The sequence below is a fragment of the Fusarium solani genome, assembly GCF_023522795.1.
Source record: "Fusarium solani strain SB1 chromosome Unknown bctg00000008, whole genome shotgun sequence".
Classification (NCBI taxonomy): Eukaryota; Fungi; Ascomycota; class Sordariomycetes; order Hypocreales; family Nectriaceae; genus Fusarium; species Fusarium solani.
The window spans coordinates 2,806,548-2,818,380 of NW_027072148.1; the positions used below are offsets into that span (position 1 = coordinate 2,806,548).

General features: G+C 51.4%; 5 protein-coding genes across 5 annotated transcripts; 3 read left to right on the plus strand and 2 right to left on the minus strand.

Annotated features, from left to right (window-relative positions):
* Positions 1–175: 175 nt before the first annotated feature.
* MRS44_012951 (uncharacterized protein) lies at positions 176–3,098 on the minus strand (the record flags this gene model as incomplete). Its single annotated transcript, XM_065618972.1, has 8 exons — positions 176–1,001; positions 1,064–1,219; positions 1,280–1,507; positions 1,559–1,691; positions 1,751–1,950; positions 2,004–2,825; positions 2,896–2,975; positions 3,039–3,098. 8 exons carry the CDS (start codon positions 3,096–3,098, stop codon positions 176–178), a joined length of 2,505 nt encoding a protein of 834 aa, XP_065475044.1.
* A 909-nt stretch (positions 3,099–4,007) lies between these two features.
* On the plus strand, positions 4,008–5,909 carry MRS44_012952 (uncharacterized protein; the record flags this gene model as incomplete). The annotated part of the gene is made up of 5 exons (XM_046271560.2): positions 4,008–4,112; positions 4,160–4,218; positions 4,274–4,368; positions 4,444–5,359; positions 5,429–5,909. 5 exons carry the CDS (start codon positions 4,008–4,010, stop codon positions 5,907–5,909), a joined length of 1,656 nt encoding a protein of 551 aa, XP_046126466.2.
* Positions 5,910–6,301: 392 nt separating this feature from the next.
* On the minus strand, positions 6,302–7,350 carry MRS44_012953 (uncharacterized protein; the record flags this gene model as incomplete). Its single annotated transcript, XM_065618973.1, has 3 exons — positions 6,302–6,707; positions 6,761–6,985; positions 7,034–7,350. 3 exons carry the CDS (start codon positions 7,348–7,350, stop codon positions 6,302–6,304), a joined length of 948 nt encoding a protein of 315 aa, XP_065475045.1.
* A 577-nt stretch (positions 7,351–7,927) lies between these two features.
* MRS44_012954 (uncharacterized protein) lies at positions 7,928–9,639 on the plus strand (the record flags this gene model as incomplete). Its single annotated transcript, XM_065618974.1, has 6 exons — positions 7,928–7,958; positions 8,061–8,327; positions 8,381–8,480; positions 8,536–8,907; positions 8,955–9,228; positions 9,277–9,639. 6 exons carry the CDS (start codon positions 7,928–7,930, stop codon positions 9,637–9,639), a joined length of 1,407 nt encoding a protein of 468 aa, XP_065475046.1.
* Positions 9,640–10,136: 497 nt separating this feature from the next.
* Positions 10,137–11,767, plus strand: MRS44_012955 (uncharacterized protein; the record flags this gene model as incomplete). The annotated part of the gene is made up of 4 exons (XM_046278980.2): positions 10,137–10,506; positions 10,562–11,304; positions 11,356–11,465; positions 11,512–11,767. 4 exons carry the CDS (start codon positions 10,137–10,139, stop codon positions 11,765–11,767), a joined length of 1,479 nt encoding a protein of 492 aa, XP_046126463.2.
* Positions 11,768–11,833: the final 66 nt, after the last annotated feature.

Genomic DNA, 11,833 nt, shown 5'->3' on the forward strand with positions numbered 1-11,833 from the left:
TGCTCGAGAACGAACACGAAGAGGCGACAGGCTCAAGACGATATTAATATTTTCCATCCAAGCTCTTGGTACCTATACTAACATCCTGTACTTGCAGTTCGAATTACATGTCATAAAACTCAATCTGTCCTATCCCGCATTGGAACTGAATCATAACCAGATCCGTAAAAGTGCATTACGCCGCCGTGTTTGAGGGTTCGACACTCGGCTCGTCTGGAATAACCTGCATTTCTGCCTGAGCTTCAGGCAACGTATCTTGTGCTGGTATATGGGTCCCTTCGAGCAGCTGATTGTTGAACCAGTCGATCGGCGGCATTATTTCGTTCACATCAAAGCCACCGTCGCCCGAGAAGGGCCACATATCCTGACATTGTGCATCGAGATTGGGTCTGCCAATGTTCACGCCTTCGAGACCCAAAGCGCCTTCATCGGTAAAGAGAGGGGGCATGTTGAAGCTGGGTGCCTGGAACCTGTCATTGTCTATGATCGAGGTTCGATGTCTTCGCTTGGGCCGATCATCTCCGTCAAGATCCTCCGAGTTGCCAGACATGCTGAAGCTTGGACGCTTTGTCCCAGTCTTCTGACCTCCTCGGCTTCCAGCAGCCCTTTGCCATTCACTCTTTACAAGGATGACTACCTCTAACGCCCGTGTTGCGTTCCCAAAGCACCGGCCAATCTCCCCTAGTGAGTGGCAGCAAAGCTGCAGGTCGCTCAGAGAATGGCGGGACTCTGCGTAGCTACGCGTGCAGACATCGTGAATAAAAGTGAGAGATGCGGTGAGAATGATGTGAACGATCTGTACGTTTCCATGCCGGAGCGAGTGCTGTTGCTGATAGCATCGGAGGATCTCGGCTACCTGGTGGGCTGCTGTGACGCAGTCGCTCGGAACGCGTTGCATCGCTGCTCGGCTCTCTGGCGTACTCTGTGGCGTCATCTGAGATACCAGCTGGCATGACAGATATGGCCGATATAGAAAGATGAGGGTGGCATAATATTGCATACTGGTGTCCATTAGCACGGAAGAACCCAAAGAGACAACTCGTGCAAGGGCATGGTAACTCACTGTAGTTGAAGAATGGCAGGATGATAGATTCTGCTCGGCCCCATGTCGCTGATTCCAAGTAGCGGAGACAAGCCTGCATGCCATTCCATCATTTCTTGCTTGGTCTTGATGAGAAACTCGACGAGTGCGCTCAGCTCCATGGTTTCTCCAGCATATCTGATGTCGGTCGAGTCAGTACCTTTCTTACCCACATTCCAGGTTTCACCATGACGTTACAGTGTAATGTTTATCTGCCGCATGAAACCACAAAGTGTGGCATTGGCAGCGGTACAGGCGCGAACCGGGAAGAGCACGCCAGACTCAAGTTCACGAGGCTGCCAAGCAGTGCCTGGATAGGACTTCCATATCTTGCAATCCTTGTCTTCCAGCTCGGCCTCTGGCTTAGGAATAGTTATGTTTTGAATCCCCAGCCCCCAGGGGCGACCAGCATAGAGATTCCACATGCTGCCGATAAACCAGGTTAGCAAGAATTTTCTTTAGCTCCATAGATCTTACTGTTCATGAATAAAGACTCCCCAGAAGGCTGTCTGTCGTATCTCCATGTCACGGGGTGTGAGGAGCCCGTCACGGATGTGCTTGGTCATGTCCAAATGGAGCCCCAAGTCGGCACTCAACCGAGTTGCCATGCCTGGAACGTACATGATTAGTGTCATTAGACTATTAAAATGTACTTCTTGCTTCACCAACCGCTGTAGAGCCAGCCGCGAGCATCTCGGGTGGATGCTGCCTCTGTGGCACTCATAATGACCAGCGCCTGGACAGTGGCAACCGTAGGGCTGTCCATTTCAACATCCAAGAGGGCCTTGGCGCGGGCAGAGAAGAACTCGGAGGCTGGCTCTGGAAGGTAGAGGTTCTCTCCGGCTGCTAAACTGGCGCCCATGGCACAACTTGATGGGTCAGCGTTCTGCTCGATGAATAGTGTGCTAGGCTGTCCCCCTACATGGCGTTGTTCAGAGTTTCGGAATAGTATGGACTCCCTGTGTCTTGTAATAGGCAACGTCGCTTTTCAGCGAAAAAGGTCTCTTGGTCGACAACGTGGATGGCTGGGTCTTCCCAAGCGAAATAGAGCATGGCGAGGTGGGTTTCAAGGGCCAAAGGCACTTCCTGATCTAACCCCAATCTCCGCAGCACACCAATGCCTTCAGTCGCCACTGAGCGGAATGACGGACTGGAGAGTGATCGAAGCCCATCTGCATGCACATGAAGATTCGACGTTGGCCCGTAGTACCGCAGTTGGCCATCCTCAACAAGTCTCAGCGCGCCCATGCGTGCAGAGAGGATACCCGTTATGCTATTGTCTTCGTCTCCGGAATCTTGCACGTTGGCGTGGAGGGAGCTCGGATAGGGCGCGGGCTGAGAATCTGGCGTATCAACCAGCACGAAGTAGTCGCTTGGGTTCGAAATACTGGGGGGCGGTGCTGGGTCCATTCTAACTTCGCGCAAGGCATCCGGATCCTTTATCGGCTCGTAGGATCCAGTCTTGATGAGGCTCGGCGACGATGCGCACTCGAGTGCCAACGAAGGAGTCTTGGGGTCTGACGGTTGACACTCATCGTGGCCTTTGCGGTTGCCACTCTGGCTTCGGTTTGCACTGACACACGGCTGTGCTTCTGACGTACAAGATGTGTGTTTGGGGGAGGTGGTTGATCCAGGTGCTGAGGTTGGCGTTGGCTGGGGCTGTTCGATATTGTGCTCCCGCAGAACACCCTCGAGTTGACCGATGCGTTCTTCAAGATTCACGATTGTCTTTCTGGTTGATAACCTGCGATTTGGGGTAGAGAGTGTTAGCATCCAGCAGGAGATGGTAATGGACAAGGCTCTGCCACACGCACCTTCGCATGTCACCATCAACGTTATAGAAGCACTCGAGATTGGAGGTTACGCAGTTGGAACAAACATGGTTCCCATCGCACTGCAACACGGTCGGTCAGGTCAAGAAGTGCAGAATTGGTAAAGCAATGCAAATCATGCTTACCTTTACCTTTCTCCGCCTGCAGTTGAGACATGCACTCTTGACGTACTTTGATCCGGCCATTTTTGACGGACCAGATTGCTTGACCATGATACAAGAACAGACAGGCCTGCGGAGTCATGGAGCCGGACGAAAATCTCATCAATTTCAAGGTACCCCAGGTTTTCAATCCCTGACATAATGGGGCTAGCCTGGCTTTTCTGGGGAAGCAAGATGCGGGGGTGGACATGACATGTGCCACTTGTTGGCTCCCAGAGCATGACAAACGACATGCCCATGCATTTTTCACTGACCTACAGTACAGTAGAACCACTAGAGGCTTACGAATCACAGAGGAATCTTGTCCTACTATGGACTAGGCAGGAAGAGCACAAGAGAGCACGCAGACAATCATCCAGGGTAATGCAGAGTAGAGTCAGAACGATGAATACAAACCTCAGAACAATATCTGCACCAAGAATACTGCCCACCGTTTGACCATCCGAGTTAGCTGTAGAAATTACCCTCCAAGTGGACAGTCTCGGCATGGTGAATGTGGTTCAATTACCCAAGCCGGGCAGGACACGGTGCCTTGCAATCCATGATTTGTGTTGACAACAGTAGAGTCGAAGTAAACAGCGTTGGAACCGTTACGCAGCCCATCTCGGTGGAAATATTGCCGGCAGCTAAGTCGAACCTTTGGGCCGAGGGTGAAACAAGTTACGTGCCCGAAGGCCTTGGTCTCGGAATCTAAACCCGTGGAATCAACCTCCACACCCGCAAACGCAGACGCTCCAGTCCATTTCGCTGTCTTGTACTACTCCAGCCTTCGCTCAGGACCTCATTCTACGCCTCTCTCGGCAAGTACAAGCAAAGAGATGGGAACTATTTATCTACAGTGGTCTTCAACAGGACACCGTTGGACATTGGCCTGAAGCAGCAAACTTGAACCATTCAACACCGCCCCCATACTAGTGCAGGACAAAACCGAACATGTCTGCATCCAACATCATCATTATTGGCGGCGGTGCTGCCGCCATCTCCATGGCGCACACCCTCAGAGAGAAACTTGGCTTCAGAAACTTCGAGGCATGTCTTGTCCCGTCTCCATCCTACCCCACGCCACTAACGTACCTTTCATACAGATCTACGAGAAGCGAGAAGGCCTTGGAGGTACTTGGAGAGTCAATACCTACCCAGGATGGTTCGTTTTCCCGGCCCTACGCAAGCTGTTGAAGATGTTGACTCTGTTTGCGCAGCGGCTCCGATGTCCCCATACATCTTTATTCTTTCAGCTTCAATCTAAATCCCGACTGGACTCAAGCACTTGCAGACCAAGAAGAGATTCTCAGATGTACGAGTCTTGCAACAACCCCTACCGTCTATCCATCTCTTGTCAATGGCAGATAAGTAGTTAACACCAACATAGATATGGAGGACACGGTGGACAAGTTCCAGCTACGCAGCCACTTTCGCTTCAACACCGAGTGTACCGGTGCTGAGTGGGTAGACGGAGCATGGCACGTCCACTTTGTCAACCCAATCACCCGAGAAAAGTTCACCAAGCAATGCACCATTCTCCTCTCAGCCGTTGGCGGCTTCTCTATCCCTCGACCGGCTCGATTTCCTGGCATGAACAAGTACAAGGGCAGAGTATTCCACACGGCCGAGTGGGATCACACCTTTGACTGGGCAAACAAAGCTGTGGCTGTAATCGGCAATGGCTGTAGCGCTGCCCAGGTGGTGCCCTCCATCGCGCCGGGGGTCAAACGGCTCGTTCAATACGCCCGCAGCCCTCAGTGGTACCATCCTCGACCCAACAGGGGATTCTCTGCTTTTGACAGGTTCTGCTTCCGCTATTTGCCATTCTGGCAGAGGTACTACAGGCTTGATCTCTTTCTCAAGACCGACAGTCTCGCCTCGGTGTACGGGTCCGACGAAAGGCAGATCAAGAAGCGTCTTGCTGTTGAGGCAGAGGCAAGAAGTTACATCCGCAGAGAAGCACCTGGGAAATACCATGACTTCATATTTCCCGACTTCCCTCTCGGCTGCAAAAGACGCATCTATGATCCCGGCTATCTGGCGTCTCTGCATCGCGACAATGTTGAACTGCTCCCGGAGGGCATACTAGAGTTCACTGAAAACGGCCTTGTCAGTGAAACGGGCAAGCGGGAGGACTTTGACGCCGTCATTCTGGCAACTGGCTTTGACGTTCAGTCTTTTCTTGCCCCGATGAAGATCACTGGCAAGACTGGCGAGGAGCTCCAGGAGCAATGGTCTAGACGACGCGGTGCTCAAGCATACATGGGAACATTCGTGCACAACATGCCAAACCTTGCTATCTTGTGAGTTCACATACTTTCTATGTCATTTTACTCGTCACCACAGGCCACATATTTGCTAACCTGTGCAAGATTCGGACCAAACACGTTTCCAGCCTTCAATTCTGTCATCTATGCCATCGAGGTGCAAGTGGCTTACATCACTTCTGTGCTTGTGAAGCCAGTCATTGACGGCTACGCCGACGTGATTGAAGTGAAGCAAGATGCTGAAGAGAGCTTTATCCAGGACCTAGATAAGAAGCTTGGCGAGACTGTCTTCTCCGCGGGATGCAGCAACTGGTACATCAACAAGGCTGGTCGCAACTCGGCTGCATGGCCTGGTCTTGCCGTGACCTTCTGGCAAGCCACCTTCTTCCCCAAGTGGAATCATTTTATAATGACAGGAGGATCTCCGTTTTGGATCATTCGAAGGACATGGAGGAACTTGAAGAGTATCTCATCACGTACATGGCTGGCCCTCATCGCCAGCATCGGGTTGGCAGTGTTTTGGGGTGGTTTAACAACTCCAGATCCTCTTGAGGATCTTGTCCGTCTATTGAATAGACGAGGATAGGGTATTACGCCGCAATGGGAGAGTTTACATCTGACATTAAATCGTTGCCTAGTCTAGGTATAGAAGACAGGACTCAAATACAATTCATGCCAAGTCGGGTGGTTGCCAGACTCTTGTTCCGAATTATATGTAGAACTAGGCGGTGTCGAGATCCAATCCGTTGATGTAGTAGTTGTGATCGAAGTGACCTTGAACTTGACAACTTCGCTTGAGTGCCCTGGCTTTTATCTTGCTCACCTCATCATCTTAATGCTCTCAATATTACTCATTTGGGATGTACTTTTTACAGATGATGATGGAATATGACAGTGCAATCGAACGTGTCTATGAGGTGAGCACACCATCAACCTGGGAGAGCAGATGTTCTCGCTCGATCAATACTCGCATTGTTGCTACGAATAGAACGCAGGCAGTCGTTCAGAATCCTCAAAGTCTGCCTCCGCACTGAACTGATCCCATCCTTCTAACACAGCAAGAGTCTCCAAACATTTCCGTCTCATGACAGCCACCGCTTCTGCCCCAAGCGGGATGCGCAACGGCAGGTTCAAGGCTTGGCTGGCAGTGAGATTCTCCACCCTCGCAATATCAATCATCTTTTCCGCAGCTCTAAAAGGGTCTCCGGGCTGGTGGTCATGAGAAGTCATCAAGTGATGTGCAAAGTCATTCTTTACCCTGGCGTAGTCGGTGATCCCTTGGTGCGAGTTCATCTTTGCAATCTCACTCTGCTCTCCCAGGATACCAGTGCGAAAACGGCCCAGGACAAATATGTGTACACGAATGCCGAGATCTGAGACTTCTCTGGATAAAGATTCGATGGCTCCTGCGTAGGAAATGGTCAGTGGGTATGATACAGATGAGTGAAGCCGTTGATGCAAGCTCTGGAGGTCAACTTGCCTTCCAGCGCGCACTTGGAGGAAGCATACAACCCGCCTGAAGCGGCACTATGCCAGGCTGCAATGCTGCCCATAAACATGATGATTCCTGACTTTTGCGAGCGCATAAACGGAAGGACAGCTCGAGTCATGTTCATGGCCCCGAAAAAGTTGGTGTCGAACTCCTTCTTCATGTCCTCGGCACTGAATGACTGTGAGATATAGAAACAGTAACTGTGCTTAGGAGCCTACCTGAGTTCTTCCCAAATGCCCGAAATCACGCATCCTGCATTGTTTACCAGAACGTCTATTCTTCCAAAAAATGATTGAGCCTCTTGGACTTTGGCGGCAAGCTCGGTCTGATCTGCCGTGACGTCAAGAGAAAGCACTTTGAGATTATCGACATTTTCCAAATCTTTCAGAGTAGAGACCTGTCGAGCTGTAGCAATAATCTTGTCGCCTCGTGCCAAAACGGCTGGGACTAGGCATCTACCAAGACCAGTGGAACACCCCGTTACGAGCCAAACCTTGGAGGTTTTGGTTGAGGCGATTTCAGAAGTGGATGTCATAGCGCGAGCTTGTTCGCTACAGTATCCGTTAATGCGAAGATTGGTGTACTTGAGAATAGATTCCTGGTGATGCAAGCTCCAGCGACGTTAAAGAAGCCCCCTGATATTCCTGTTCATCAAACGTATTAACTACAACGCGCGTCAAGTAGCCCGCTTCACGAATGTCACCGATCGCGACTCCATGACGCTATGGTACCGGGTAAGTTTAGCACCCTTGCTTGATGCGGATGGTCTGACATGACTCATGGCACGCCCACTTCTGGCAGAACATGTTCCATCCATTGTGGAGCCTGGCACATTACTCAGTTCCAGGCTTCGCTTGACCATGTTGCTAAACACATGTGACAAAGGAACCGGTGTAAACAATGTAGATATCAAGTCGAAAAGTAGGATATCTACCACAGTTTTGCGAACCCCCTTTACCTACCTTGACTGTGAGATTGTAGATGACAGCCGAGTATCTATAACATAGCCGTTCCAAAGACACTGCCTGACCACCTTTAAGAACAACCACCATGGAGCTCGAACCCCATTTGACCCAATTGTTTATCAACAACCAGGTGAGAATCCCATCATTATGTCCTGTCGAGTGCAAGCTGACGACTCAAGTATGTCGATAGTAGTAGCCAGAAATAGTTAGTACCCTCAACCCCTTCCAGGTACCGCGCCATGTTGCTGACAGGCCACAAGCGTGTCTGTATACAATCCAGCCACTGGAGATTTGGTCAGCGATCGAATTCCAGTTGCAGGAGACAAGGATGTTGACGAGGCCGTCGCCTACGCCAACGAGGCATTCAAGCCAGACTCGCCTTGGCGACGAATGACAAACACCCAGAGGACGGAAATTCTCCTCAAGTTTGCCGATTTGCTCGAAGCCAACCAAGAGCGTCTTGCCTATCTTACACGACTTACCCTGGGAGCCCCGTTTCTTCCCTTTGGAAAATCTGAGATTGGCACCGCTATTGGTTGCTTCCGTTGTGAGTTTTGTTCAAATCTTGGAGACATGGTGCATAGAAACTGACAAGGCAAGATTACGCCGGATGGGTTGATAAACATGCTGGTCAGAGTTTTCCCGCTGATGACGGTTTCTACAAGATAGTGCGCAATGAGCCACTTGGTGTTGTGGCAGGGTAAGACTTGGTCACCGACAGTTCTTGTTTTGGCTGTCAACTAATGTCTCGGCAGCATTATCCCATGGAACGGACCACTGGCCTCTGTCGGACTCAAGGCCGCTCCGGCACTCGCCACCGGAAATGTCTTCATCTTGAAACCCAGCGAGAAGACGCCTTTGATGGCCGCAGAGCTTGGGAAGCTGGTACTCGAGGCTGGCTTCCCTCCTGGCGTCTTCCAGGTCCTGACTGGAGATGGCTCGACAGGGGCTGCTCTCGCATCCCACATGCGCGTTGCCAAGGTCAGCTTCACGGGCAGTATCCAGACAGGAAAGACGGTGCAAGTTTTGGCAGCCAAAAGTAACCTCAAGAGAGTCACGTTGGAGCTCGGAGGGAAAAGCCCTGCCGTGGTATTCAACGACGCGAATCTCGAAAACGCAGTCAACTGGTGAGAAGACCTACTCCTAACCAAGCCGTCGTTGCTAAGGATTCAAGGGCCGTCAATGCGCTTGTAAGCAACTCGGGTCAGATCTGCTTCGCAGCAACAAGAGTGTACGTGCAGTCGGGGATCTACGACAGATTTATTGAAGCCTACCTTGAAGGTCTCAAGGCGAAACGACAAGTCATTGGTGACCCGGAAGCGGCCGAGACGCAGATTGGGCCGGTTGTGGACAAGGCTCAGCACGATCGTATCATGGGCATCATCTCATCTGCCATAGAGAAAAAGGACGGACAAGTGTTGATCGGAGGACAAAAGTTGGGTGACAAGGTGAGTGCATTGATATGGACCTGACCAACCAGGGCCTAACCGATATAGGGTTACTTTATTGAACCGACTGTCTTTGCCGACACCAAAGATACATCCTTCATCTACAAAGATGAGATCTTTGGACCGGTAGCCGTCATCAACAGGTTTGAAACAGAAGAAGAAATTGTTGAACGTGCCAACGACAGCAAGTATGGACTCATGGCTGGCGTATTCACCCAAGACATCACCCGGGCGCTTCGGCTCAGCTCGCTCATCGACTCTGGAGTTGTCGGGATCAACTGCATCAGCACCATTTCGTTTTCGTGCCCTTTTGGTGGAACAAAGGAAAGCGGCCTTGGTCGGGAGAATGGAGAGCATGCGTTGAGAGCGTACACTGAGCCCAAGACCATTCTGATTAACATGGCATGTTGAGGGGAGATAGGCAAGAAGTTGCGATGCAGAGTATCAGCAGATGATAGATGTTGATGCAGTCACTTCTCAGGAAAAGAGTGTGTGCAGTGTGAGTGGCGTCGAGGCTGCCAAGCCCACACTGGTCGTCCAGACAGGAGCCACTTTGTCGAGTCAGCCACTAGCGTCGTCTACGCATCTGGTACATGACTAATGACCACATCCCCCCAACGTGCTTCCTCCTTTCACCTCACTCTCCTCCGTCAAACATCCATGCTGGTGATCCACAGCGCAATCTTGACCTCATCTGATCCTTGGTTATCCCGTCCTGCTCGTCGAACTACCCCGCATTACCCCGTGGGGATCCCGCACTCGTCACCTCGGTATCCGGTTTGGCTGGCAGTTCAACGCCTGGCTCCGTACCCCCATCTCCGACCTTGATTGATACAGAGCCCGCATCATCTACTTGGCTCACCGTCCATCCATCCATCTGTATTCACCCGCGAGTCTGCTACACAATCATGACTGGGGCCCAGTCTCAAGCTACGACCAGAGCAGCCTCCTCCCGGAAGCGCTCCAGGGCCGTGTCGAATCTCACAGAGGAGCAGATCCAGCACAAACGCAACGTCGATCGTAGGGCACAGCGCGCATTTCGTCAACGGAATAAGGAATGCATCACCAACCTTGAGCTTCAGTTCTCTCAACTTCAGGGGACGTGCGCCGACCTGCGCGAAAGCTGCAGCCAGAAAGACGCCCAAATTGACTCCATGCGTGACGAGAACCAATCCTTGATAACCTGCCTGGAAGCCATCTCGGAGCTTGTGACAAAAGTCCTGAGGCAGGCCGGCAAGACTCATGACCAAGACGCGCATGACCAAGACTTATTGCGGGGTGAGCTTAGCAGACCTATGAGAGTCATTTTGTAGCCAGCTGACTTATTTGGTAGACGAGAGCCAGGTCGGGGGCCAACAGACCACTACGGGGACCCCTTCTCGTCAGGAAGAACCCGATGTCGACTCCTTGTCTGCAGGTCATCAAGGATCCCCGCAGATTCAACATGATACAGATGCTGCAAGATCCAACTCGGAGGAGCCTTTTGACGACCAGCTGGTGCAAAGCCACAGCTCACCGACACCCACGAATCATGTAGCCCCAGTACATGACCAAACCTATAACATTACGGATGCAATGGGTAATGAACATGCCATTTGTCATGTTTCCCCGGCAGCAAACGCAGGCTTCCTGTCACCCCCTGGAAGCCACCAGGCCCCCGACTCCCACATCCCCTACAGCGCCTCATCACAGTCAGGAACAGAAGCATCCCACGTGGTCCAGCATGACACAACGGAAGACTACTCAGGCTTTGGCGGCTCCATAGCCAATGTCGGTCATTACACCCCGTCCAACGCCGTATTCGGAATTCTCCCTGCTCACGTGCCATCCACATGCCCATTGGACCTCATACTTCTTGAATTTCTCAAGTCGAGGAGGGAAATGCTGTCGAATGGCCTGGACCTGGACTCGATCGTTGGCCCTCCAAGACCCTCGACACGTGCCCTCGTCAACCCTGAGCAGGTTGATTCGGTGCACCCTTTGAGTGGCATAATGTCCAGGGTGTTGTCGACGTTTCCTTCTGTACAATTGGCCGAAAAGCTGGCCTTCTTCTATTTGATGTGCCACACCATGAGGGTATGTATCATCCTCCATCTCGTCCATGAGTACGCGTAGCTGACAATTCAGTGGCAAATTCACCCTACTAAACAACACTACACTGACATGCCTTCGTGGCTGAGACCGACAGTGACACAAATCGCCGTGCCTCACGCTGCTTGGATTGACAACATACCGTGGTAAGCTTGACCACCTCGCATGCTGGATCAGAAGCTGACTCATCAGGCCTGGTGTTCGCGACATCCTCATTGAGAACCAAGCCGAATATCCTTTCCAGTTGTTCTCAGATTACTATTCCCAAAACGTCAGTGTGAATTGGAAGTTTGATGGGTTAGACGCTGTGTCAGATCTGAATGGGGAGGGCACATTGCACTCCATCTTTGAAAGGCACATACGGGATCTGAGGAACTGGACAGTTAGCAAAGCATTCCAGGATCGATTCCCTTCGATGACTGGGGCAATTACTGATATTACCCAGTAGATAGAGTCAAAGCTGGGGTGATGAATGACTTGTCTGCCATTGACAATAAAAATTTGTGGAATAATA